Consider the following 27,426-nt stretch of genomic DNA (forward strand, 5'->3'; position numbering starts at 1 on the left):
ATGGTTAGAATGGGGTCTTGGGGAGGAAGACCACAGGGGTGAAGGGTCCTTCCTGTCACATCCTATCAAGGGTACGTGTTAGCCACGTGACTTATCACTGTTGATGTTGACCTTGATCACCTGCCTGAGTGACATGGAAAGTTTCATCTTCATTTATTCAACAAACGTTTGTTGAGCATGTACTGAATGCCAGATAGTGCATTAAGGGCTTGGAATAGAGAATTAAGAAGAGAGGCTCTTGTCCTCAAATCGTGCAGGACCCATAGGGCAGGCAGGCAGGCACGTATAGAAATAATTGCCATAGAATGTGCATTGGGCTTGGGTATAGGCAGAGGGGTGGATGTTTTCAGGGAGAGAGAGGGGAGAAGCGAGCCAGGATGCTGAAAGAAGGGAGGTTGACAGAGAAGGTTTCACAGAAAGAATGGCCAAACCGGCCAGACACAGTCCCAGCACTTTGAGGAGCCGAGGCGGGAAGATTACTTGAACCCAGGAGGTCAAGTCTGCAGTGAACAGTGAGCTATGATCATACCAGTGCACTCCAGCCTGGGAGACAGAGCAAAACCCTGTCTCTAAAAAGAAAAAAAAAAAATCCTTGGCCAGGTGCGGTGGCTCATGCCTGTAATCTCAGCACTTTGGGAGGCCAATGCGGGCAGATCACAAGGTCAGGAGATCGAGACCATCCTGGCTAACACGGTGAAACCCCGTCTCTACTAAAAAATACAAAAAATTAGCGAGGCATGGCAGCGGGTGCCTGTAGTCCAGGCTACTCAGGAGGCTGAGGCAGGAGAATGGCGTGAACCCAGGAAGCGAAGCTTGCAGTGAGCCGAAATCGCACCACTGCACTCCAGCCTGGGCAACAGAGCAAGACTCCATCCATCTAAAAAAAAAAAAAAAATCCAAACCAGGCCTTGGAGAATGCCCTTCCAGTCAGAGGGAACAGAGTGTGCACAGACACTGGCAGACACCAGGAGACCCATGTGCCTGGAGGGCTGAGTGTGCCAGGCAGGGATGCAGAAAGAGGCGAGGCTGAGAAGGGCATGTACGTCTTGCACAGACATCTGGGCTCCATCTCACTATTGGGAGCTGCTAAAGGGTCTTAGGCAGGCACATGACATGTCGAGAGCTGCAGTTCTGTATGGTTCTGGTGGCCCCATGGACAGAGCATCAGAAAGGACAGAAAGCTCAATGGACGTGGCAGGCGCCATCAAGATAGCAGCTTTGGCGGGGCACGGTGGCTCACACCTGTGATCCCAGCACTCTGGGAGGCTGAGGCAGGAGCATCACTTGAAGCCAGGAGTTCAAGAGCAGCCTGGGCAACATAGTGAGACCCCATGTCTACGAAAAAATAGAAAAATTGGCAAGGCATGGTGGCGAATACCTGTGGTCCCAGATACTCAGGAGGCTGAGGTGGGAGGATCACTTGAGGCCAGGATCTCGCACCACTGCACTCCAGCCTGGGAAACAGAGTGAGACCTTGCCTCTAAAAGCAACAACAGCAACAACAACAACAAAAAGACAGCAGCTTCTAGCCTGGAGAGCAGAGGCCAGTTGGGAGTGAGGTGTGGGGTGTGGGTGGTAGGCTTGGCTGAGCTCTAGAACATGAGAAGGCAGGAGGGGAACACCCAGGCCTGGCCAGAGTGGGTGGGTGGAGGTGGCAGGTGGCACCGGGGTCCCAGATAGATGCACCCGCAGTAGGACAAGGGGCCTGCTTCTGTCAGGAAAGCATTGAATTTGAAGAGCATCTCCGCATGAGGGGCCAGAAGGGTCTTTCTAAAGTGCAAACCTAGGCCATGCGCAGTGGCTCACGCCTGTAATCCCAGCACTTTGAGAGGCCCAGACGAGTGAATCACTTGAGGTCAGGAGTTCAAGATGAGCCTGGCCAACATGGCGAAATTCTGTCTCTACTAAAAATACAACATTAGCTGGGCGTGGCGGCACATGCCTGTAATCCCAGCTACTCGGGAGGCCGAGGCAGGAGAATCACTTGAACCCGGGAGGTGGAGGTTGCGGTGAGCCAAGATCATGCCATTGCACTCCAGCCTGGGCAACAAAAACAAAACTCCATCTCAAAAAAAAAAAATCATCCCATTAAAGCTTACAGTTTGGTGACATTTATTCCAATTGTGTTGTGCAACCATCACCACTATCTAATTCTGGAACATTCTATCACCCCAAAAAGAAACCTATACCCATAAGCAGTTTCTCCCCATTCCTCCCTCCCCTGGCCCCTGGTGACCACACATCCACTTTCCGTCTCTATGGATTGCCTATGCTGGACATTCCGTACAAAGGGAGTCACACAGTGTGTGGCCTTTGGTGTCTGGCGTCTCTCACTGAGCGCCTTGTTTTCAAGGTTCATCCATGCTGTGGCCTGTCTCGGTGCTTCACGCCTTTTCATGGCTAAGTAATATTCCACTGTCTGGGTGGACCATGTTTTGTTGATCCATTCACCCGTTGATGGACATTTGGATTGTTTCTGCTTTTTGGCTGTTGTGAACAATGCTGCTGTGAACAGATGTTTGCCATTCTCTTGCGTTGAGCCCTAGGAGTAGATTTGCCAGGTGGCGTGGTGACAGTGTGTTTAAGTCTTTGAGGAACTGCCTGACTGTTCTCCATCCTACCGTATTGTTTACTGCAAGCGTTTATCTCAATCTGTGAAGGAGGGTCTGGGTGATTGTTTCTTGGTCTCTGCCCCGGACACTCCAAGAGGGCACGGGTGATTCCTGCCTCTGTGGGGGAAACACAGAACATGGAATGGAGGGTGGGCTGGGGGCCGATGGAGCTGTTCTGGCAACTTTGGCAACTTTGGCCAGTTCTTGAGAGAAAGGAAAAGCTGGTGACATACATTGGGTCATTTAAGCCCCAAGAATGAGATCCCCAAGGGCATCAAGACCAAGGCCAAGGACGGACCCGGGGAGGAAGAGATGCCACATGGGAGACTGAGAAGTCCTGGCCAGTGAGGCAGTGAAGCCAGGAGCCTAGTCCTCATCAGCCAGGTGGGAGGGGGCTTAGGGAAGGAGGAAGCATGCGCGGCAGTGCCCCCGAGAGGGAAAGCAAAACGGAAGTCAAAGATGCCCAGCATTCCAGCACTTTCCGTCCCCACGCCCCCCACAACCCCCAGACACAGCCCCTTTCCAGTGCTCTGGCCTGGCTCAGCTTCCTAAGCTGTAGGTGGCCCTGTGGAGGTGTGGCTTGAGTGGGGGCTGGCAGGGACAGGGTCCAGGACCCCCCTTCAGATGGCTGAGGAGCAGTTGAGGGTGAAGCATTGAAATTAAGGACATGGAGAGGCTGCGACCCCAGACCCAGAGGCCAGTGGGTGGGTTGCCAAGGCCCGTGCCCATCCAGCATGGGGAGATGGAGATGGGGCCTCCCCTGCCTCGCTCCCTGCCATGTCTCCTGCCTAGACAGTAGCCGGCCCTCAGGTGGCCCTCAGTCAGCACCAGGAAGGAGTGATTGAGCCAGCAAGCGTCATGGCACCGTGGGAGGGGTGCAGGGCCGCCCACAGAATCAGGACAGCAGCCCACCTCCACCCCAAACCTGCTGTGTTCCCAGGGAGTGAGGGCTGCTCGGTGCAGGAAGTGTGTGTGAGTGCGTGTGTGTAGATGGGTGGGAATGAATGTGTGTGTGCCTGAGTGTGGATGCGAGAGTGTGTGTCAATGGGTATGTTTTGTGTTGAGAAGTGTGAAAGAGTATCTATGTATGCCTGAGTGTGTGAGTGTATGTCATGTGCATGTGTATAAGTTGTGTACTGTGTGTGTGAATGTGCTTGGGTGTGTGTGTTGTGTGTGCATGTATATGTGTGAGTGTGTGAATATGCATAGGTGTGTGTGCATGTGTGCATGTGTATGAATGTGCATGGGTATGTATCCAGCGTGTGCGTGTGTGAGAATGTATGCATGTGTGTATGTGTCAAGTGTGTGCATGTGTGTGTGAATGTGTGTATCAAGTGTGTGCATGTGTGTGGGGATGTGTGAATGTGTGTGTATCAAGTGTGTGCATGTCTGTGTGTGAATTGTGTGGGGGTGTATCAAGTGTGTGTATATGTGTGTGAATTGTGTGAGTGTGCGTGTATCAAGTGTGTGTGAATGTGCATGGGTGTGTATCAAGTGTGTGCATGTGTGTGAAAAATGTGTGAATGTGTGGGTGTGTATGTATCAAGTGTGTGCATGGATGTGTGTGCAAATTATGTATCAAGTGTGTTTGGATGTGCATGGGTATGTGTGTATTGAGTGCGTGTGTGTGCAGGTACTGGGTGTGTGTGTATATGAGTATGTTTGTATGTGTGTGTGGAAATATGCATAAGCATGTGTATATCGAGTGTGTGCATGTGTGTGTGAAGGTATATAGGTGTGTGTGTATCTGAGTGTGTTCATGTGTATGTGTGAATGTGCATGGGTATGTGTGTATTGAGTGTGTGCGTGTGTGTGTGAAGGTACTGGGTGTGTGTGTATCCGAGTGTGTGCATATGTGTAAACGTGTGACTGTGGATGAGCATGTGTGGGTCGAGTGTGTGCATGTGTGTATAGGTGTGTGAGCGTGTGTGTGAGAATAGGCATGGGTGTGTGTGTCGAGTATGTGCATGTGTGTATAGGTGTGTGAGTGTGTGTGTGTGAGAATAGGCATGGGTGTGTGTATCATGTGCATGTGTGTGTATAGGTGTGTGAGCGTGTGAGAGAATAGGCATGGGTGTGTGTGTCGAGTATGTGCATGTGTGTGTATAGGTGTGTGTGTGAGAATAGGCATGGGTGTGTGTGTCGAGTGTGTGCGTGTGTATAGGTCTGTGTGAGGCATGGGTGTGTGTATCAAGTGTGTGCATGTGTTTGTATAGGTGTGTGTGTGAGACTAGGCATGGGTGTGTCGAGTGTGCATGTGTGTGTATAGGAGTGTGAGTGTATGAGAATAGGCATGGGTGTGTCGAGTGTGTGCATGTATGTGTATAGGTTGTGTGTGAGAATAGGCATGGGTGTGTCGAGTGTGTGCATGTGTGTATAGGTGTGTGAATGTGTGTGTGAGAATAGGCATGGGTGTGTGTCAAGTGTGTGTATAGGTGTGTGTGTGTGAATAGGCATGGGTGTGTGTGTCGAGTGTGTGCATGTGTGTTATAGGTGTGTGAGTGTGTGTGTGAGACTAGGCATGGGTGTGTGTATCCAAGTGTGTGCATGTGTATGTGTGAGAGTTTGTACGTGAGTGGCAGTGGGTGTGAATGTGTGTACATGCGTGAGGGAGTGGGGTGGCTGTGAAGAGTGTGTGTGAGAGGGCATGTGTGTTGTGCGTGCACACATGCTTCAGGAGGATGGTTTCCACTGAGAGAGTCTGGGGATGAGTGGCGAGAAAGTTCCGGTGGGATCAGAAGGTTCCTGCCTCTCAGACTGCAAGTTTCAGCCCTGCGTATTTAATACATTTCACTTCCTGTATGAAATACACACACATTCGTGATAAATAGCTGAACAACCTCTGCTGGTGGACGGCTCCGGGGTTCTGATTTTTAAAATCAGAAACTGAGGCTCGGCCGGGCGCGGTGGCTCACGTCTGTAATCCCAGCACTTTGGGAGGCCGAGGTGGACGGATTACGAAGTCAGCAGTTCAAGACCAGCCTGACCAACATGGTGAAACCCCGTCTCTACTAAAAATACAAAAATTAGCTGGGCGTGGTGGCACGCACCTGTAATCAAGCAGGAGAATTGCGTGAACCCAGGAGGTAGAGGTTGCAGTGAGCCAAGATTGCGCCATTGCACTCCAGCCTGGGTGACAGAGCAAGACTCCGTCTCAAAAAAAAAAAAAGAAAGAAAAGAAACCGAGGCTCTGGCAGAGATTGGGTGGGGCTGATGCCCTGAGCTTGGGTTTCCTCGGTTCTGAAGCTCTCACTGCTCCCCAACTCCATCTGTGGTTCTGAGGCTCCAGCCTCGCCTCCACCACCTCCTCCCCATTCTCCCAGCTCTGAAGCTACCCTCCCAGCCCCTGCCCGCCCAGAGAGGTCCTTCTGATCAGCACTTCTTGTCCACAGCCCCCGTCTCTGTCCGGGCACACTTCAACTCTGTGGGAGGCCCCAAAGTGGCCCCCACTGTCCCTGTCTCGGGAATGATTAACTCCTAATTAGGTGGTGCCCAGCAGCTTGGTCTTCAGGGCAGGTGGCCCCGGCCCACTTGGCAATGACAGAGTTCCTTCCGCTCCCCAAAATCCAAAACCCTCAGCACCTGGCAGACTAGGGGAACGCTTGAGGGCCCAAGGTAGAACCAGCAGCCCTGGGGAGCCACAGAGGCCTGGAGAAAGAGGGTTCTGGGTCCCCATATGGTAAAAAAAGAATGGCGCACCTCCCCCAACCCCATTCCAGGAGAACGGGGGTGGCCAGGGTCAAGTCCATCCAACCTGTAGGCCCTCAGGGGTTGGTTGGGGACTGAGTTTGGGCTGTGGGAAGGTGCCCAGTGACCCAATGGTAGCCAGGCAGGTATAGAGTGGTCTGCTATGGTCCCGCCAATGTCCCCCTGCTGCCTGGGGATCCAGATATCCCCACTCCAAGGACCCAGTGAGGCCCCCTCTGTAGGTGGAGCTGTCAGCCAGGTCAGGTGGGGCCAAGTGGCACACGGCAGACTCCTGCTACAGAGCGTGCCGGGCAGTGGGCGGGCATAAGGAGCCGTGCAAATAAGGAGGCAGGAGCAGGATTTCCTTCCTGCCGCCAGGACCCTAGGTATCCCCATCTTCTCAGATGCTGGAGGCTAGCCTGGGCTCACCAGGAAGAAGCATGAAGGAACACCATCCCCAGCCGCTGCCTCCACTCCCATAGCCGTCCCTTTCCTCTAGGGCCCCCTGCTATGGGTCCCCTGGCCATTAGTCCCCACACAGGCCACAGCAGAACCCAGGAGCCCTGGCCCCAGGATGGACAGTGATAGCCGATGTCCGTGGGGCTGTCGCTGAGCGTCAGGCTCTGTTCTGACCACGTTATGTGCAGTCACGTGGTCAGTTTCCACAGCCACTCTTGAGGCTATGTCCTGTATGATCTCAATGTACGGAGGCTCAGAGACGCCAAGTGACTGGCCCAAGGTCACACAGCTGGTCGAGGGGAGCCATGCTTCAGACGCAGATCCATTTGAGCGCAGTACCTTTGTTTTTGACATGGTGTTGATCTGCCTCCACCAGGCTGACAGAAGGCGAGAGGCCAGTGTCCTTGAAGCCCCCAGAAGGGTTGGGCCAGATGACACGGCAAAAAGATAGGAGAGATGTGGCTGGGACTCGCCCGGCACGTGGCAGGCCAAGATCTGGATACGGATCGGAGCCCACAGCTCTGGCTCTGTGTCTGCCAGGGCACAGATTCCCAGCACTCTGCCACGTCCCTGGCTTCCCAACCCAAGGGGAGTCGACTCTTCCGGCCATTGGCAGCGCCAGACAATTAACAGTCGAGAGTAATTGCTCTTGGCCGTGCTAGCAGCCCACTTTGGTTGATGAGATGGGGAAAGTCAGACACTGATGTGGGGCTCCCAGGGCAGGCCGTGGAGGGGACAGGGACCAAGCTGTTAGGAAGGGCCGGCAAAGCAGGGGGCTCCTGCACCCCAAGGTCCCAGCAGGGTCCGTGGAGCCCCGAGTGACAGGGAGCCTCTGCTCCGGGCCCTGCTCCAGCCTCAGGGGTGTCGAGTTGAGCCTTGGCCTTCATGCCCAGGGACAGCAGGACGGCTCACATCCTGGCAGCAGTCCTCCCGTCTCCATCCAGACGTCCGGCCTGATGACACAGGCAGGGATCCCAATCGCCAGGGTCTCGAACAGAAGGGGCAGCATGGCTGTCAGCTGGGCTGGGGCACATGGGGATGAGGGGTGCACGGACAGGGGTGGACCAGAGGCAGGAAGCCCAGGGTGAGGATATGTCCCGAGGGTGGGCAGGCAGGATGGAGTGGGCACCCACCCAATGCCGACCACGCATGTCTCTGGCCCCCAGACAGAGCTGTGAACCAACCCCGCTCACGGCTAACAAGCCCACCCACCATGGCGAGCCCCACTCTGAGCCCCGACTCCTCATCCCAGGAGGCCCTGTCGGCCCCCACCTGCTCCCCGACCTCTGACTCCGAAAACCTCAGCCCTGATGAGCTGGAGCTGCTGGCCAAGCTCGAAGAGCAGAACCGGTGAGTTGGGGGCTGGGGGATGGGGTGAAATCTTGGGGTGCAGTCTGGGCCCCCACAGGAGTTCCCAGGTGCCCTCACATTCAGAGCCAGGCCCGGTGTGTGCAAGGTGACAGCCACCTCCAGATGCTGGATGAGGGACACCTCCTTTCATCCTCCCAACCCTGGCTGAACATACGTGTCCCCACCCTGTTCAGATGAGACCAAAGGTTTGAGAGGTGAAGTGAATCTGTGAATCCGCCGCAGTTAATGGAGCCAGGACTGGAGGAAGAGTTGAGTCGGGCCTTCCTGCTTTCTTCCTCTGGCCCCACCCCCATTTAAAATGCAGGTTTTAGGCTGGACGTGGTGGCTCACACCACCGAACACTTTGGGAGGCCGAAGCAGACGGATCACTTGAGGTCAGGTGTTTGAGACCAGCCTGGCCAACATGGTGAAATCCTGTCTCTACTAAAAACACAAAAATTAGCTGGGTGTGGTGGTGGGTGCCTGTAATCTCAGCTACTTGGGAGCCTGAGGCAGGAGAATCGCTTGAACCCAGGAGGCGGAGGCTGCAGTGAGCCAAGGTCACGCCACTGCACTCCAGTCTGGGCAACAAGAGCAAAACTCCGTCTCAAAAAAAAGGGGGCGCTGAGGGCAGTGGCTCACGCCTGTAATCCCAGCAGTTTAGGAGGCCGAGGCAGGTGGATCACCTGAGGTCAGGAGTTCAAGACCAGCCCGACCAACATGGTGAAACCCCGTATCTACTAAAAATATAAAGTTAGCCGGGTGTGGTGGCATGCACCTGTAATCCCAGCTACTCGGGAGGCTGAAGCAGGAGAATTGCTTGAACTAGGAGGCAGAGGTTGCAGTGAGCTGAGATCACACCACTGCACTCCAGCCTAGGCAACAGAGCAAGACTCCATCTCAAAAAAGAAAAAAAAAAAAAGAACTAGAGGGACCTAATCCCTGGTGTCCTCTGAGACCCCCGGGAGGATGGGCTGGGTTCGCCAAGGATCCCTGTCCCCAGGGAGTCACTGGTTCCCCTCTGCCGGCCCTTCCTGCCCAGGCTCCTGGAGGCCGACTCCAAGTCCATGCGCTCCATGAATGGCTCGCGGCGGAACAGTGGCTCCTCGCTAGTGTCCAGCTCCTCGGCCTCCTCCAACCTGAGCCACCTGGAGGAGGACACGTGGATCCTGTGGGGCCGGATCGCCAACGAGTGGGAGGAGTGGCGGCGCAGGAAGGAGAAGCTGCTCAAGGTGGGGGGCGGCCAGGCAGGCGGGGCTGGGCCGACAGCGTGGGCAGGTGGTGCGGTCACTCAGCCACCAGGCAGCGCCAGGGTCTGCAGGGCCCCAGCCTGGGCACAGCGGCAGCAGTGGAGATGTGCAGACACTTTCAGGGTGTCCTGCCAGGGCACAGGGATAGGAGAGAGTGAGTCAGAGGGGTGCTGGACAGGCCCTGCACCCTCGAGTGCCCATGTGCTTGCTGCCCTGTAGTGCCCATGAAGGATGGGGGTGCGGTGGCTCACGCCTGGAATCTCAGCGCTTTGGGCGGCCAAGGTCGGAGGATCGCTTGAGGCCAGGAGTTCGAGGCCAGCCTGGGCAACGTAATGAGACTCCGACTCTATAAAAAGTTTAAAAATTAGCCAGGTAGGCCAGGCGCAGTGGCTCACACCTGTAATCCCAGTACGTTGGGAGGTCGAGGCAGGCAGATCACCTAAGGTCAGGAGTTCAAGACCAGCCTGGCCAACATGGCGAAACTCCAACTCTACTAAAAATACAAAAATTAGCTGGGCGTGGTGGTGTGCACCTGTAATCCTAGCTACTTGGGAGGCTGAGGCAGGAGAATCACTTGAACCTGGGAGGCAAGAGGTAGCAGTGAGCCAAGATCACGCCACTGCACTCCAGCCTGGGCAACAGAGTGAGACTCCATGTCAAAAAAAAAAAAGTTTAAAAATTAGCCAGGCGTGGTGGTGCACAACTGTAGTCCCAGCTACTCAGGAAGCTGAGGCAAGAGGATCGCTTGAGCCCAGGAGTTCAAGGCTGCAGGGAGCTATGATCGCACCACTGCGCTCCAGCCTGGGTGACAGAGTGAGACCCTGTCTCTAAAAAAAGGGGGTAAAAAAAGGATTGGGGACCATGAGTTCTGTGCCATGCTTGAGGCCTGGATGAGCCACGCCTGAGGAGCTGGGCTGGGTGGCCACAGGGAGGCTGCAGTGGGACCGAGTCCAGCCCCGGCTTCCCATTCCCGTGGCCAGGAGCTGATCCGCAAGGGCATCCCACACCACTTCCGGGCCATCGTGTGGCAACTCCTGTGCAGCGCCACGGACATGCCAGTCAAGAACCAGTACTCCGAGCTGCTCAAGATGTCCTCGCCATGCGAGAAGCTGATCCGCAGGGACATCGCCCGCACCTACCCGGAACACGAGTTCTTCAAGGGCCAGGACAGCCTAGGCCAGGAGGTCCTCTTCAACGTCATGAAGGTGAGGCCCAGGGCTCCCCGCTCCCTCGGTCCTAAAGGAAGGAGCAGTTCCCCAGTTCACCGGCTGTGCTGGATGGCGGGACCCTGCCCTCAGGACTTGTTCCCTTCTAGGCATACTCGCTGGTAGACCGGGAGGTGGGCTACTGCCAGGGAAGCGCCTTCATCGTGGGCCTGCTCCTCATGCAGGTAGGTGGCTGGGGGGTGGCTGGGCTCCTGCCAGACAACAGCCCACCCTGGGCTCGGCCCCCAAGAGATGGACGGGAGTGGCGTGTCCTCCACCCAGCGTCTTGCTAGGGGCAGATCCTCCCTCTCTATCCACACCCGTGACCTCTGCCAATCGCCAGGCCAAGGCCCAGTGAGTGGCACCTGTCTGGTTGGGTCCTGTCCGCTGTACCATCCAGGACAGAGACAGGGTTTGGAGGAACAGGCTGTCTCTCTCTGCCGCATCTCAGGGTTGGACAGGAACCTCAGGCTGGGGACTTAAGCCATCCAGCGTGGTGTTTATGGGGCTTGGGGGTCTCCTCCAGAGAAACCGGGGGGCTTAGGACAGGGAGAGAGGACGCAGCTGGGACAGGAGGTGTCCTAACAAGGGGGATGCTGGCAGTGGCCAGCCCTGGGTTCAAGTCCAGCTCCCCTGCTTCCTGCTGAGTGGCCCTTGGCAGGTGACCTCAGCCTCAGGTTTTCCATCAGTAAAACAGCTTGTGAGGACACAGGGACCAACAGTGTGTCATGAGAGTCTAGGGAGCCAGGTACCGACATGGACATGGGCCCCTGTACCCCAGGGCCCTGATGAGCAGCGAGACGCCCCTCCCCGCTGCCCTGAGTCCCCCCACCCGCCTGTCCCCCCTAGATGCCTGAGGAGGAGGCCTTCTGTGTGTTCGTGCGGCTGATGCAGGAGTACCGGCTGCGGGAGCTCTTCAAACCCAGCATGGCCGAGCTCGGGCTCTGCATCTATCAGTTCGAGTACATGCTGCAGGTGAGCAGGACCGCAGGTGGCCAGGGCCGCAGGAGGGCAGGGCTGGCACCCTAGACCATATCCGGGCATCTCTTGGACTGAAAATTCCAAGCCTGTGAAATCACACCTGGACGTTCCAACTCCAAAAGGCACTCCTCTCCCCATGCAGCACTGCCCTGAAGGATGCTTGGAGGGACAGGAAAGCCACTACTGAAGGGGGCTCCCAGGGCTGCTGAGGCAGAGGGGTGGGGCAGGCTCACATCGGACACAGCCACAGCCACCTCCCTGTCTGCTCCAGAGTGTGGTGGAAGGAGGGAGTGTTGTCTGTCTGCCTGCCTGATTACCAGAGAGCCGCAGACGTCTGTTTATAAATAGCAGCCCCCGCAGGGCCTGCTCCTGGCTGGCAGGCAGAGCCGCCAAGGCCGTTTGCGAACATACACACACTCGCATGCACACATACACACACACACACACACACACCGGCCTGCCTCAGCTGCCATGGCAGGTGGGGCTGTGCAGTCATCCCTGGATGTGACGGCCCCACTCCCTGGGCCTGGAGCATGGGCGGTGCTGTAGCCTAAGGGGGCCTGGTAGTGCCACAAGCAGGAGGCCTGGGCTGCAGAGAAGGCACCACCCCACCCCAGGCTGGGTAGCAGAACCCTCCCACAGCCAAGCTTGCAAACCCAGGGCGCAGAGAGCCCCTGGCGCTGGGAGGAAGCCCGGGATCCTAATGCCTTCTCCAGCCTCAGTTTCCCCAGCCATCTTCCACTTTCTGGCTGTCTAGAGTTCAAGCCAATCCAACACAGCTTGCACAAAGCTTTATGCTGGGGTCCAAGGGAGGTACAGCGGCTGGCAGGTCACGTAACAAGGTGACAGGGGGGCTCCCCCCAGGGCCAGAGGCTGCCACCTACCCATGCTCCACCTCTGGCTCTCAGGGTGTCTGTGGGGAGTGATCCAACTCCCCCAGCCTCAGACACACCCTCTCAGGCTGTCGTGAGGACCCCATGAGCTGCCACGGGCGCATCACCTACCCAGGGTGGGCCCCCAACACACACAGGCAGCTACAGATCTTGCCATCCCTGCCTGGCCCCCACCCCGTGCTGCTCAAAGCTCCAGGGTGCTTCGGCCTCCCCCAGACAGAGTGCTGAGGGAGCACCAGGAAGGGAGCCTCGGGCTGCCCAGCGCAGGTCCAGGGAGGCTCCCTGGAGGCGGGGACACTGAGGCCCAGCACCCCCTGGTAGGAGGGCGTCCCCCTCACTGTACCCACCCGGCCTCCCACCCCTGCAGGAGCAGCTCCCAGACCTCAACACCCACTTCCGTTCCCAAAGCTTCCACACATCCATGTATGCCTCGTCCTGGTTCCTCACACTGTTTCTGACCACCTTCCCACTCCCCGTCGCCACGCGGGTCTTCGACATCTTCATGTATGAGGTGAGGAGCGACGACGGCGCCTGGAGAGGGGAGAGAGCCCCTTGGGGGTGGCCGGAACAGGAGCCTCCCTGCCCTCCACCTCCCACTGCCTTTGCCGCCTTCGCAGGGGCTGGAGATCGTGTTCCGAGTGGGCCTCGCCCTGCTGCAGGTGAACCAGGCGGAGCTGATGCAGCTGGACATGGAGGGGATGTCCCAGGTGGGCCGGGAGGGCCAGGGCCAGCGGGGCTGCCCCCAGCCAGGGGCTCCGAGTCACAGGATGCCCTCACAAGTGACAGAGAGGGCCCAGCTTCGAGGGTGGAAGGTGGCATGCCTGACATCCCTGATCTGTTCCTATCCACTCTGTTCCCCTGAGGTCTCCCTAAGGGACCAGAGGACCCCCTAGGCTCTGCCAGACACAGTCGGGGGCCAGCAGCCTGGCCGCAGGGAGATAGGAGGCCCAGGCTGAGCCCTGGGAGCCCCACTGCCTACCTCCTGCCCCCAACCCCACAGATGCCCCGAAGCCCGATGGCAGATCACAACTCTGGCTGACCATGAGGGCATCCCCACCCTGCCACCCAGCCTGGTGAGGGCACAGGAGGGAGTTTGGGGGTCTAGGCAACCTCACGCCTTGCCCCGCCCCAGCCTGGCCTGCCTGGAGGCCCTGCTGCTGGCCAGCCTGCCTCCCACCGCCACTTCTCTGCTGTGCGGGCCTCTGCCCCCTCCCCGCGTCCTCCAGCTGGTGCTTCAGGGAAGAATGCACAAAGGCCACGGTTGTGTCCGTGAACACGGGCAGGCATTGTCCACAGCTACCAGAGGGGGCCAGCTGGGCCGGGTGCAGGAGCCATGTCCCCCCTCGGCTTACCTTAACCCTTTGCACAGGCCCGAGGCCCCCGGCATGCCCATCCTCCTTCCCCCACGAAGGTCCCCTGTGTCAGACCCCCCGACCCTCAGCCTTCACTCCCAGGAGAGCCTCCTTGGCCTGCTTTTCTTTTTTTCTTTTTCCTTTTCCTTTTTTTTTTAAGTCAGAGTTGCTGTGTGGCCCAGGCTGGAGTACAGTGGTGCAGTCCTAGCTCACTGCAGCCTCCACCTCCTGGGCTGAAGCGATCCTCCCGCCTCAGCCTCCTGAGTAGCTGGAACCACAGGTGTACATCACCATGCCCGGCTAATTTTTTTTTTTTTTCAGAAGTGGGGTCTTACTATGTTGCCCACACTGGTCTCAAACTCCTGGGCTCCAGCTATTTATTTCCCCCACCTCAGGCTTTTAAATCATTGGGATTATATGTGTGAGCCACCACATCCAGCATCTGCCTGCTTTTCTTCTGGAAACTAAGACTTTGGCTGCAGGCAGCCCCCTATTCCCTCCCCTCACGCTCAGTCTTTCCGTTGCTCCACAAACACTGAGGACACGGCGTTGAGGACATGGCGACACCCCGGGCAGACCGGTTCCTGCCCCCCTCCAGGGCAACAGGGCTTGGGCGGCCCCCGGTGGTCAGGGCCTGCATGTTCGTGACCTGGTGACCGGCTGTGTCCCCACAGTACTTCCAGAGAGTGATCCCCCACCAGTTCGACAGCTGCCCGGACAAGCTGGTCCTCAAAGCCTACCAGGTCAAGTACAACCCCAAGAAGATGAAGAGGTCGGTGCCTGCTGGGCAACCAGGGTACTGGTAGGAAGGGGGGACCCCCGAGGGCATGACAGTAACCACGGGGCCCTACCGCTCTGCAGGCTGGAGAAGGAGTACGCAGCCATGAAGAGCAAGGAGATGGAGGAGCAGATCGAGATCAAAGTGAGTCCAGGGACCCGTGGGCGGTGCGGGGGGAGAGGGGGCGGGGACAGGGATGGGAGGCCCTTGGGGGCTGCCCTCCGTACTCTAAGGATCGGCCGCTAGGGGGCGGGCCTTCCTAGCGCACAGACGGACCCGGCCGTCCTTGGCGGACAGGCCTCTGCCCACCTGTGCCGTCCTTCACCTGTTAGGCCAGCTGTGAGCGCCACCCCCGCCTGACGCCGCGGTAACCAAGACAGTCAAGGTCCCTGCCCCGCTGGGCCGCCCAGCGTCATGGGGAAGCAATCAATAAACCACTGAACTAGAGTGTGGACTCTAAATGCTCTGGACAAGGATGTGCACGCGGTGGGCAAGGCTGACCTGGGCAGAGGCTCCGGGCCCAGGGTGTCGAGGGCTAAAGGCCTAGGGCAGCAGCGTGCCTTGGGGGCTGGAGGAATTTCAAGAAGGTTGCAGTGGAGGACCCCTGAAGGGGACCGCCTTCAGGGGAAAGATGGAGCACGCAGGGCCCAGACACCAGGGAGAGTAGGGCAGGGTGTGGGCACTCACCCGGGGCCCCTGGTTCCTGGGGCACCTGGCCCGCCAGCCCTGCTAGGTCAGGGGGTTCCCTGAGTGTGCAAAGCTTCTCTCTCCTTCCTTGCGCATTCTTCCCTTTACACGTGATTTTAGTTACTTACTCAACAAGCATTTATTGCCGGGCGCGATGGCTCATGCATGTAATCCCAGCACTTTGGGAGGCGGAGGCAGGTGGATCACTTGAGGTCAGGAGTTCGAGACCAGCCTGGCTAATGCAGTGAAACCCCATCTCTATTAAAAATACTAAAATTAGCCGGGTGTGGTGGCACACACCTGTAATTCTGGCTACTCGAGAGGCTGAGGCAGGAAAATCACTTGAACCCGGGAGGCAGAGGTTGCAGTGAGCCAAGATTGTACCATTGCACTCCAGCCTGGGCGACAGAGTGAGACTCTGTCTCAAAAAAAAAAAAAAAAAAAAAGAAAAGAAAAAGAAAACAAAAAATTTATTGAGCACCTGCTGTGTGCCAAAGTCACAGATGAGACCGAGGGCCCCCAGTGATAGGAAGGGACACAGACACAAACCCAACACAGCCTGGCTTCATGCTCTTCAGGGGCAGAGCCACGCAGTAGCTAACACTGGAGTCCAACAGACAAGGATTCAATTCCAGCTCCAGCAGGCACGGTGGCTCACACCTGTAATCCCAACACTTTGGGAGGCTGAGGTGGGAGGGTGGCTTGAGGCCAGGAGTTGGAGACCAGTCTGGGCAACATAGCAATACCCCGTCTCTGCAAAAATACAGAAATAAATACAAAAGGTGCGCCCAGCTCCTGCAAGGATGGCTGTGCTTGGTGCACCCAGCTCCTGCAAGGATGGCTGTGCTTGGTGCGCCCAGCTCCTGCAAGGATGGCTGTGCTTGGTGCGCCCAGCTCCTGCAAGGATGGCTGTGCTTGGTGCGCCCAGCTCCTGCAAGGATGGCTGTGCTTGGTGCGCCCAGCTCCTGCAAGGATGGCTGTGCTTGGTGCGCCCAGCTCCTGCAAGGATGGCTGTGCTTGGTGCGCCCAGCTCCTGCAAGGATGGCTGTGCTTGGTGCGCCCAGCTCCTGCAAGGATGGCTGTGCTTGGTGCGCCCAGCTCCTGCAAGGATGGCTGTGCTTGGTGCTGTGATGGGTTGAAGCCAGAGAGATGACAGGGAAACCCAGGGGCCAGGGATCAGGGCTCCAGATTGCTATGAGGACCAGAGACGTGTGCCTGAAATAGCTCTGACCCAGCCGAACTGAGGGACTAGGGCAATGCCCTGCCCCACTCTGACTCAGTTTCCCCACATGACATGCATCAATGACTGTCAAGCCTGCGGTTCTGTCTGACTGCATTTGCTTCCTGGGAATGTTCTAGGTGTTTCCATCACCTTTTCTCCCCAGAAGAAACCCAGGAAATATTCTGTGTGACCTGCAGTGTGGCAGGACCCTCACTCACCTGCCAATCCAAACAATTTCTGTACCACCTTCGTATCAAGCAAGGGGGCGCAGGTACAGTCGAGATTCAACTCGTTTGCAAACCTCACCTGCTCCCCAGAGGGTCCTGGGGGAACCTAAAGTGCAAATATCTTTTTCTTTTTCTTTTTTTTTTTTTTTTTTTTTTTTTTTTGGAGACGGAGTCTTGCTCTGTCACCCAGGCTGCAGTGCAGTGATGTGATCTCGGCTTACTGCAACCCCTCCTCCCAGGTTCAAGTGATTCTCCTGCCTCAGCCTCCCCAGTAGCTGGGATTATAGGCGTGCACTACCACGCCTGGCTAATCTTTGTGTTTTTAGTAGAGGCTGGTCTCAAACTCCTGACCTCAGGTGATCTGCCTGCCTCGGCCTCCCAAAGTGCTGGGATTACAAGCGTGAGCCAGTGGACCTGGCCTAAAACCACAACTATCTAAAAATCCATCAGCACAGAATGGAAGGCAGGAGCAAGGGAGACGTCTTCGAAACCCCAGCCAGGGAACAGTGAAAACCACTGGGGACAGGTTGCTCTCGGCAGGTCATGGGAATGTAGTTGTCAAGAAAGGATGCGTGATTAGCACGCTGGACCCAAACTCAAAGAGGAGCCTGCTCCCGGAATTGAACCCGGGTGCTTGGAGCAAAGCAGCAAGGGGTGGGTGGTGGCTGCTCGACAGCTGCTTCCCCCACTGATGCCCGCACAACCCTGGGCAGACTGACCCACGTGTGGGATGGAGTCTTCTGAGGGGGTATGGGTACTGACTGGCCCCCAGACACACATACGGCCACGAAGGCACTGACGTTATTTTTGCTGAACCCAGGTTTGTTTTAAAACTTTTTATTTTTTTGTAATCAAGCCAGTCTGAACAGGAATTGGCCCTGTTTTCTGAAATCGCTGACCCAGAACGTAAGATGCTGGCTGTGCCCTGCCCAGAAAAGTGGCCTGGCCCTAAGAGGACTGACCCCGGCGGTGGGTAAATGAGGGGTGCGTGTAGACAGGCGTGGGGGACGGGCTATGACGTGATCTCCCCCCACCCCCATAGAGGCTTCGGACGGAGAACCGGCTCCTGAAACAGCGGATTGAAACCCTAGAGAAGGTGAGGGGCGTGGACACCGTGGGGACATGGTCGCCATGGGGTGTGGCCCACCATGCGGGGCGTGGCCGCTAACCTGGGGTGGAGTCCTCCAAGTCTTTTCCTCTCTGGAGGACTAAGCAGCCCTACCTTCCTGCCCCAGGACCCGACCTGAACCCGATTTGGAGTGCCCTGTAACTGGGGGCGACTCATATTGTGATTAATCCTGGAGTGGGGGCGAGTTACAACCCAGTGGTCTGCAGCCACGGGAATCCATTTGTGTTCTGCGCCCTCCCCGGCTGCACAGACGGGGAGGGGTGAGGAGGAGGGAGAACTGCCGCTTTGATGGACAAGCCCCGTAATTGGGCCACAAGCCACCCCACCCTGTAATTTGGAAGTCTTGCCCTCAAAAGAAAGGAAAGGAAACCCAGTGGAGGAGAAGCGTGGCGCCATGGTGGGGAGCCACAGCCCGGACTCTGCTCCCCAACATGCTAAAGATGGGGATGGAATGGGGGGCTCACTGAGCCCCAGCCCCGGGAGCCCCCAATTCCTGCTCCTCACTCGTCCTCACTTGGCCCTCCACTGGCCACAGGAAGCGGGTCGTCAACCGTATTTGATTGCCCTCACCCCAAAGCCTTGTTCTGCCTTAAAATTAAAATGCACCCTACTCCTCTCCCACTCTCCAGGAGGTCCGCACGAAGCCGAAATTCCCCCCGCCCCCCACAGTTTTTCCAGCCAGCAGCAGCCTGGCTGGCCCTGGAGGGTGGGACAGTAGGTTTCCCAGCCCTGCGGCCTCCCCCACAGCCGCGGGCACCCCCAACCTCCCCGCTCACACCGAACCCCTCTCCAGGACGGAGCTGGCTCTAGCTTTGGTCTTCCTCCGGGTCCTCTCCTGCTGGTTCTCTGGTCTTCCCTCCTCTCTCCCCCGCTTCTAGAGATAGTCCACTGCGTTAGTGACAAGTGGTTCTTGTCTGTCTCCCCTCTCCTGTCCCCGCGCCTTCCGCTCTGCCTCCTCCCCCTGTCGCTGGGAACCCCCTTCGCCGGGTAGGAGAGCGCTGCTCTGGCTGATAGGTTAATCCAGGTACTGTAGCTTTTTATCCCCTCTCCGGATTCCTTCCTGGCCCCTTCCCTGCACCCTGCACATGACAGCCAGTAACTGCCTCTTCCCTGCCATTCTGCGGGCAGGCCTGGCGCCATGCATGGAGCAGCTGGGGACCGCTTCTGGGGGACACAGAGGCTTCCCGGGGGGCGGGGCATGTGAAGTGGGGAGAAGGGTGTGTGTGGAGGGGCTGTGAGTGCGTTTGGGTGTGAATGTCCACACACATGTACAGAAAGCTTCCTCCGGGCGACACAGGGTGGGGACCCAGGAGGGCTGGGGAACCTAAAACCATATTCACATAAGGCCCTGGTGTGTGCAGTGCTGCGGTCACACACACGCACAACACGCACAACACATGCACACACACATGCACACACGTGCCCCGGCCCTCACACTGCTGCTCTCTGCTCCTACCTGCAATGCCTGCTACCACCTTCTCTAGCTCACCTGCTCCTGCTGCCACCTCATCTTGAATGGCTTTATCTGGAAGCTGCCACCCGCCACCTGGTGGCTTTGAGCCTGGAATGGGGGGCCCAAGTTGGGAAGGGGACAAAGATGAGGTGGGGGAAAAGAAGGGGGTCTTAGCCCCAGGCAGGTGGAGGCCACAGAGCCTAGGACTAGAGAAGATGCCCCTGGGAGAGGTGAATGCCCCCGGGAGCCCAGCCCTGTCCTCAGCTGTCCCCAGATCCTCACCCTCACCAGCAGAGTCTGGCATGAATAGGCACAGGTGGCCTCGCTGTGCCCCTGGATAAGGACCCCAACTGGGGCAGAGACTGAGAGCCAGAGTGGGGAAGGAGATGGAGCTCTCCAAGCCCAGGGCTAGCTCTGTTCCTCCCGGGCTCCTCCAGGTGTCCTATTCCTGCCTGTCACCCACCCACGTCCCCAGGCCCAGTGGGACGCTCATCCCAGGCTCTGAGTACGGGAGGCCCCCACCTCACTTCCCCCCACCTCCACTCTCTGGGCCTCCCCCTGTGGCGGGAGGCAGGGCCTTGGGTGGGAGTCGAGGGTCACGGCCTCCCCCTGCCCCCTGTCCTCGCTGTTCTCAGGGGCAAGTGACACGGGCGCAGGAGGCGGAGGAGAACTATGTCATCAAGCGGGAGCTGGCGGTGGTGCGGCAACAGTGCAGCTCGGCAGCTGAGGACCTGCAGAAGGCCCAGAGCACCATCCGGCAGCTACAGGAGCAGCAGGTACAGGCGGGTGTGCGGGGCTGCTGGGCGGGGCCATGCCCCGCGCCCCCGCCCCCGCCCCCGCCCCCGCCCAACGGTTTTCTTTCAGGGCTCATATCTGCCCCGCCTCAGCACCTGGCCCTCCTGTTCCTTTCTGGGGTAAGGGGAACCCAGAGACAAGCGCAGATTCTCCCCCAGCAGCTCCACATTCTGAGACATCCTGATATCCATTTCTTGCCACCTCGTAGTGTGTCTGCAGTATCTGACTTCCCAACCCCCAGTCTCAGCACGGAGGCCTCTGAAGACCGGGCTGTCCCTGCAGGGTTTCCTCTGTGTCACAGGCAGCAGACAGGGCTGTGACTCCTTACGGAGGCCCTTACCTCTCCCCAGGGTCTGAAGGATTGTTTGGTGTCCCTGGGGGGCCAGCCATGAAGAATGGGAGCAGGGCAGTCCGGGACTGTTTGGGCAGCTCTGAGCCAGCAGGGTGGGGCTGAGGGGGCACCCTGAGTGTCTTGTGGGCCATGAACTTTGGGTCCCATGATGGGCAGGCCCATGAGCTGGGACCCCACCCCAAGATTTGCTTCTCCTGAAAGCTTTTAGAACTTAACTTCGACCTGGTGCAGTGGCTCACGCCTTTAATCTCAGCACTTTGGGAGGCTGAGGCGGGCAGATCACCTGAGGTTAGGAGTTTGAGACCAGCCTGGCCAACATGATGAAGCCCCATCTCTAATAAAAATACAAAAATAAGCTGGGTATGGTGGTGCGTGCCTGTAGTGCCAGCTACTCAGGAGGCTGAGGCGGGAGGATCACTTGAACCCGGGAGGTGGAGGTTGCAGTGAGCCAAGATGGCACCACTGCACTCCAGCCTGGGTGACAGAGCAAGACTCCATCTCAAAAAAAAAAAGAACTTAACTGCAGCTGCACCCAGCAGTTGGCGTTCCTGATCACAGGGACCACCAGTGGCTGCAGCCCTAAGCCCTGCAGGCCACAGGGACACATGCCCTAGAGGGGCAGGGAGTGATGCTGTAGGCCCCGCTGCCATCCTGGCCTGACCCAGCAGGGCCTGGCAGTGGGGTGTAGGTTGCAGAAACCATGGAGTGCTTGAGAAAGAAAAGCCATCCAATACAGAGGTGCCCCCTCCACCCCCAGGCCCAGAGACTGCGGCTCCAGCCTTGGCCAGGGCATTCTAGCTGATCCACTGCTCCTGGGGAGGAGAAGGGGAGCTTCACTGTTTCCCATTTGTCCCCATGAACCACATCCGTATGATGCTGGCGTTGTGGCCCTCAGAGTCTGTGAGCACTCTTGTCCCACCTTGCTCTGAGGCAGCATGGACATTAGGGAAACTGGGGCTGGGCTCATCCCACCCAACGCATGAGGCCGCCTTTCAGGCTCATCAGAGAGACTCCACCAGCCACCCCTGAGCTCCGGCCTTGGGGGGATGCAGAGATTGCGGAGGCCCAAGGCCACCTCCTCAAGCCCAAAGGGAGGCCACTGCAGGCAAGATGAGGTGGCCCAGAGGAGCCACATGGGGCCTGGAGGCCATCTGGGCTGAGGCAGAGCCACCGTCACACATGGATCTCAGAGACCCACAGGAAGAGGGTGGTGGCTGGGAGGGCTGAGGCAGTCCCCCAGAGAACTGCCCTGCCAGGCCACAGGGTCAGTGAGAGGGAGCCCGGCTCCCACCCCAGGCACCAGGTGTCCTTTTTCAGGTCCAGGTGGCAGTGTCCCTCGCTCCGGGGCCCCCACTGGGGAACTTCTGAGAAGCCAGGGCATGGAGCAAGAGGGTGATACCCACAAACTCTTTCCCCATCCTTCCCTGTTTTGAAATGGAGGGTGGGATGCAGAGGAGAGAGGTGGAGAGACAGGAGCACAGCCCCAGGCCTCTCCCCCACCCCCCGCCTCGCCCACCATGTGGCTGGAACAGTGACCACCCAGCAAGAACTCATCTCCCACCCTCACCAGTGATCCCGGAAAACCAGTCACTGGGGTCCCGTGGGGCATCCAAAGGCCAAGGCAAGTCCCCTTTCAGAATGTCCCCTCTGTGCAGCCTTTCCAGGAAGGAAGCTGGACTGGGCCAGCTGCATGGATGCCAGGACCTGAGCATCAGGGGGTCCAGCCCAGGACGCCCCAAGCCTGGGCCCCTCTCCCTGCTGAAGGGCTCTGGGGAGGGGGGCAGAAGCCAGCAGGCATGGAGGCTGCCCATCCCCCAGCCATGGCCTGGGGCCCACGCAGCTCTCTGCCTCCCCCAGGAGAACCCCCGCCTCACAGAAGACTTCGTGTCCCACCTGGAGACCGAGCTGGAGCAGTCAAGGCTGCGGGAGACGGAGACACTGGGGGCCCTTCGGGAGATGCAGGACAAGGTTCTCGACATGGAAAAGGTGCGACAGGGGAGGCAGGCGGGCAGGTGTCGGGGGGACCCTGGGGCACAGGAGGGGTCCTGGGTAAGCTTTGGGAGTGACCCCAGGTCAGAATCCCCCACCCCCATGCACACACAACCATACATATGCGCACACACAGCACAACCCTACGCGGGCCATGCCTACCCTCCTGTATGAGGCAAACTCCAGCAGCGTGGCGGCTTCTATGAGCTTCCTGGATACCCCCATCCCACCTGTGTGTATTTCCCCCAGTACTGGGTTCCAGGAAGGAAGGGGGGAGAGAGGGGGATGGGGGAGGGGGCCAGGAAGGAGAGAAAGGAAGGCCCAGGCCCACTGGGGCTGCCTCCCTACACAGTCCCATGGAGACACCATCCCAGGCCTTCTGGGTCCCTCCCCAACTGCTCTCTGACTTGGCATCGACTCCACTCTCCCACGGAGCTCCCAGAGGAAGGAAAGCACCCAGGGACCCATTCACACATTCAGCAGGAGCCATTCCCCACCCCCTCGAGCCTGCACTATTTTGGGAGTCCTCCCAAATGGAGGATTGAGAGGCCATCTGCTTCCAGGCCCTCATCACCAGCCAAGAGCTGGGCTCCGCTCCCGCCTCCCTCCACTTCACAGGGAAGTATGTGTGCCTCCAGGACATGCAGCTAGATCTGTCCCAGTCCTAGACCCAAACACGGGTCAGTGCGGACCTCATCCAGAAAGCTGGATTTGGGTCCTGGAGCACAAATCTTCCATCAATGAGCCCTGGGACACCAGGACAGGGCCTAGGCTGGCACTCAGCCTGTTCCCAGGGAGAGGGACTGCCTGGCCTGGTGTGGCCTGGCCTGGGGGCCAGAGGGCAGACAGGGTGTTTCTGCTGGGGCAGGTCCTCCACCTGATCATGTCCCTGAGGGGATGGATCTCAGACCTCGGGGAGTCAGTGTGTGCAGGGCGGCGTTTATGGGGGTTGCCCTAGGACACCCTGTGAGAGTAGGTGCTGTTACCACACCCATTTTACAGCTGAGGAGCTCCAACCGGGTTCCACAGGCGAGTCCGCTCCCCGTGGGCCTTGTCAAGGGGGTCGCCCTCCCCCATCTGAGCCGCCCAAGGCGGAGCTCAGGAGGAAACGTGGCTGGGGGCGTTTGTCCTGCAGGAAGGGCCATGCGGCTGCGCTGCTCCCCCAGGCCCTGACCCCTCTTCTCCCCGCAGAGGAACAGCTCGCTGCCCGACGAGAACAACGTGGCACAGCTGCAGGAGGAGCTGAAGGCTCTCAAGGTGCGGGAGGGCCAGGCGGTGGCCTCGACGCGAGAGCTTAAACTGCAGCTGCAGGAGCTCTCAGACACCTGGCAGGTGAGGGCCGAGTGGGCGCTGGCTGGCAGAGCTCCCCCTAGGGCGGTCCCCTCGGGGCTCTTGGGCGGAAGCTGACCGCCGGCCTCTCGGCTTCACCCCCCAGGCCCATCTGGCCCGCGGCGGCCGCTGGAAGGAGTCCCCACGGAAGCTGGTCGTGGGCGAGCTGCAGGACGAGCTGATGAGCGTGCGTCTGCGCGAGGCCCAGGCTCTGGCCGAGGGCCGCGAGCTGCGGCAGCGCGTGGTGGAACTTGAGACGCAGGTGGACTCGGGAGGCCTGCCCGTTGGGGAAGGGGCGTGGTGTCCGTGGCCAGCCCCTGGGTTAGGCCCTGACCGCCGCCGTCCTCCGTCCTCCCTTCCTCCCTACCCCAGGACCACATCCACCGCAACCTTCTGAACCGCGTGGAGGCGGAGCGCGCGGCGCTGCAGGAGAAGCTGCAGTACCTGGCCGCACAGAACAAGGGGCTGCAGACGCAGCTCAGTGAAAGCCGCCGCAAGCAGGCCGAGGCCGAGTGCAAGGTGCAGACCACCGCGGCCCCGCCCTGCCCGTGGCACCGCCCCCGGACGCGCCCTTAATGAGGCCCCGCCCCCAACCCGCCTCTGCCAGCGGTCCTGCCTCCTGATCTGCCCCTGCAGGCCGTCCTCCCGCCCCCGCCCGTGGCCCCGCCTGCGGCCCCGCCTCCTGACCAACCCCCCGCGGTCCCGCCTCCTGATCCGCGGCCCCGCCTCCTGACCCGTCCCCGCCCGCACCTCCCTTGCCCGCGGTCTCGCCCCGTGACCCGCCCCTGCCCGCGGTCCCGCCTCCTGACCAGCCTCCGCCCGCGGCCCCGCCTCCTCATTCGCCCCTGCCCGCGGTCCCGCCCCCTGATCCGCCCTCCTTTCCCCTGATCCCCCGACCCCAGAGCAAGGAGGAGGTGATGGCTGTGCGACTGCGGGAGGCGGACAGCATGGCTGCGGTGGCCGAGATGCGGCAGCGCATTGCCGAGCTGGAGATCCAGGTGAGCGGCGGGGCCGGGGTGGGGGGCGGGGGCGGGGCCGGGGAAGGGGGCGGGGAAGGGGTGGGGGAGCGGGGTCGGGGCAGGAGCTGGGCAGGACCCCAGGCCCAGCATGGCACTGGCCCCGCGTGACCTGGCGCACCCCGCAGAGGGAGGAAGGCCGCATCCAGGGCCAGCTGAACCACTCGGACTCATCGCAGTACATCCGCGAGCTCAAGGACCAGATCGAGGAGCTGAAGGCCGAGGTGAGCCGGCGCGGGGATGCCGGGGACAGGCCTGGGTGTCGTCGGCCTGGGACTAGCCGAGCGCCGGTGCCTTGCGGAGGATGCGGCTGGGAGGGCGGGGCAGAAGGCCGGTCCACGCCTGCAGCGCCGGTCCCCCGCCCCAGGTGCGGCTGCTGAAGGGCCCGCCGCCCTTCGAGGACCCGCTGGCTTTCGACGGGCTGAGCCTGGCGCGGCACCTGGACGAGGACTCGCTGCCGTCGTCGGACGAGGAGCTACTTGGCGTAGGCGTGGGCGCTGCCCTGCAGGACGCGTTGTACCCTCTGTCCCCGCGCGATGCGCGCTTCTTCCGCCATCTGGAGCGGCCGGCCAAGGACAGCGAGGGCAGCTCAGACAGCGACGCCGATGAGCTGGCCGCGCCCTACAGCCAGGGCCTGGACAACTGAGGCCGTGCCCAGCGCGCCCGGAGTCAGGAGGCCGCAGCCGCGGGGGGCGCCCGGGCAGTCCGCGTTCTGCTCCCCACCTGCCGCACTTGACAAACTATGCGCCCTCTGTGGCTCGGCCATCCCTAAAGCGAGGCCCGGCGAGGCAGCGCAGAGGGTAGGGTCCGACCTGGGGCTCCTCAGGACCCCGGGGCAGGCTCTCCCTCCCCAGCAGTGTTTACCCATCTTGGTCTGTACCCCTCCGGGCCCTCTGGCGTTCCAGGGGTGCCTGGAGGGGCTGACCGCTGTCTTAACAGGAGGGCAGAGGGCAGGGGACAGACGACCCAGAGGTCCCAGCACTGAATGAGCAGGCAGCTCCCACCTCCTAGCAGGCTTCCTTCTGGGACAGGGGCGGCATTGCCGGGAAGCGCTCAGGAGCTAACCCAGGCCTGAGGAAGGAGAGCGCCAGCTCTGGGCTGGACATCAGCACCCACGACATTTCTCGGGACGAAGTGACCCTTGACTAGCCCCTGGCCATCTCTAGGGGAGTCAGGCCGCTGGGGACAGATGGCCAGGCCGTCCTCTCCTGCCTGGCGCAGGCACCATGGCCCCTGCAGCGGAAACCAAAGTCCCCCTACTGTGTGCGGGGTGCCTGGGGACTGAGTGGCCAGCGGGAAGCCTCCCTGCTTCTCTGGGGCCAGAGCAGCTTCCAGGAAGCGAAGAGACCCCTCTCCCCAGCGCCCCACATCTTCCTCTGGGAGACACTCGCGCCCCCTATCCTGGCCAGTGATGGAGGGTCCTCGGCCTCCATCTACTTCCCTTTCTTCCTGTGTTCCCAACCCCACCCTCAGCCAGGGCCAGGCCCCCAGGCAGGAGCTTCCCAGCGAGCGGCCTCCCCTCACTTCCTCCTGGTGGTTCCGTTGTCTCTGCTGAATCAGAGCTGAGAACGGTGCCAAAATCCAACCATGCCCCCCAGGCCCCTTCCTCCCTCCCCCCGGCCCCCTGGGCCTCATGACCCTGGGGGCTGCCCCCCTCGGTGCTCCTGGAGCCTCCAGTAGAGTAGCGTCACAAGCAATCTCCCTGGCGCTTCCTGGGTGGGGACCCCTGCTCCGTCCCCGCTTCCTAGCTGCCCACTTTTCAGTGTTACGAAGCCTGGGGACCGGGGCAGGCACCCACGGGGCTCTCCCACACGCCCCCTACACTGCCCACCACCATTTTGCACACTGCCTGTTCACTCCACATGTCGCCTAGGCGGGAAAGATGGAAAATAAAGTGTATTTACACAGTCACGGACTGGCCTGCGGGCCGGGAGGAGAATCGCAAGCAGCGGTGGATCCCAGCCCCAGGACCAAAAACCGTGCTGAGGGAAGGCGGGGCTGTCCTTGCCCTCAGGAGCTCCCCCATAGTCTCATAGAATGGGGGTGGGAGAGGATAGAAGGGCATTCAGTTTGGCGACAGGGCATGATTTCCCACCTGGGTGAATCAACTTGGGCCTCCCCTGAAGGAGAGAGAGGCATGCTGAATCGCTGGGCTTCAGGAAGCACAGGACCAGGTTGCATTCATTCTGCTCACGCCTCCAGGGGTATTGTGGGGTACTCTGCCCTGTGCCTGGCTCTGAGGGGGTCTCCAGTGGAGCAGAGGAGACAGGCACTGAGCAGGGGGGAGCCTGCACTAATGTGGTAGGTGCTCAATAGACAAATGTGCAGGGAGATCAGGGAACGCTTCCTGGAGGAGGCGGTGTCAGGGCCTCTTCCAGGAGTAAAAGCTTAAAGATCAGACCAACAGGAGGCACACCATGCCTAGGAAGGAGGAACAGGAAAGCCTGGGAGTGGTCAGATCAAGAAGGGACTGCTTACGTCAGGAGAGGGAGTTTGGGCTTTGAACTGGGGGCCATTGGGAGCTCATGGAGGGCTTAGGTAAGAGAGCCCCATCAGATGGACCACAGAGTCTGTGAGGGGGCCAGTGCAGGGAAGACAGTGAGTAAGGGGCAGAAAGAGTCCTTTGTGGGGTTCCCCACAGAGCTGAGGCAGAGTCCCAG

The 27,426-nt window shown here is 59.5% G+C and overlaps 1 protein-coding gene across 3 annotated transcripts in view; it reads left to right on the top strand.

Moving 5' to 3' along the window:
• EVI5L (ecotropic viral integration site 5 like) overlaps positions 1-26,677 on the top strand; it is a 34,894-nt gene extending 8,217 nt beyond the window's left edge. Inside the window, exons 2-20 of one of the 3 annotated variants that reach the window (XM_054464373.2) lie at positions 7,925-8,108; positions 9,151-9,340; positions 10,339-10,563; positions 10,674-10,748; positions 11,413-11,538; positions 12,805-12,948; positions 13,055-13,144; positions 14,464-14,561; positions 14,651-14,711; positions 17,746-17,799; positions 18,824-18,856; positions 19,921-20,061; positions 22,290-22,418; positions 23,613-23,753; positions 23,857-24,012; positions 24,123-24,269; positions 24,653-24,748; positions 24,895-24,990; positions 25,134-26,677. In XM_054464373.2, coding sequence (XP_054320348.1) covers positions 7,972-8,108; positions 9,151-9,340; positions 10,339-10,563; positions 10,674-10,748; positions 11,413-11,538; positions 12,805-12,948; positions 13,055-13,144; positions 14,464-14,561; positions 14,651-14,711; positions 17,746-17,799; positions 18,824-18,856; positions 19,921-20,061; positions 22,290-22,418; positions 23,613-23,753; positions 23,857-24,012; positions 24,123-24,269; positions 24,653-24,748; positions 24,895-24,990; positions 25,134-25,412 — 2,418 coding nt within the window. In that variant the 5' untranslated portion in view covers positions 7,925-7,971 and the 3' untranslated portion in view covers positions 25,413-26,677. The remainder of the gene's footprint in view (positions 1-7,924; positions 8,109-9,150; positions 9,341-10,338; positions 10,564-10,673; positions 10,749-11,412; positions 11,539-12,804; positions 12,949-13,054; positions 13,145-14,463; positions 14,562-14,650; positions 14,712-17,745; positions 17,800-18,823; positions 18,857-19,920; positions 20,062-22,289; positions 22,419-23,612; positions 23,754-23,856; positions 24,013-24,122; positions 24,270-24,652; positions 24,749-24,894; positions 24,991-25,133) is intronic. The other 2 variants (XM_054464374.2, XM_054464375.2) reach the window with 2 other exon arrangements.
• The last annotated feature ends 749 nt before the right edge of the window (positions 26,678-27,426 follow it).

This window comes from Pongo pygmaeus, chromosome 20, assembly GCF_028885625.2.
Source record: "Pongo pygmaeus isolate AG05252 chromosome 20, NHGRI_mPonPyg2-v2.0_pri, whole genome shotgun sequence".
Taxonomy (NCBI): Eukaryota; Metazoa; Chordata; class Mammalia; order Primates; family Hominidae; genus Pongo; species Pongo pygmaeus.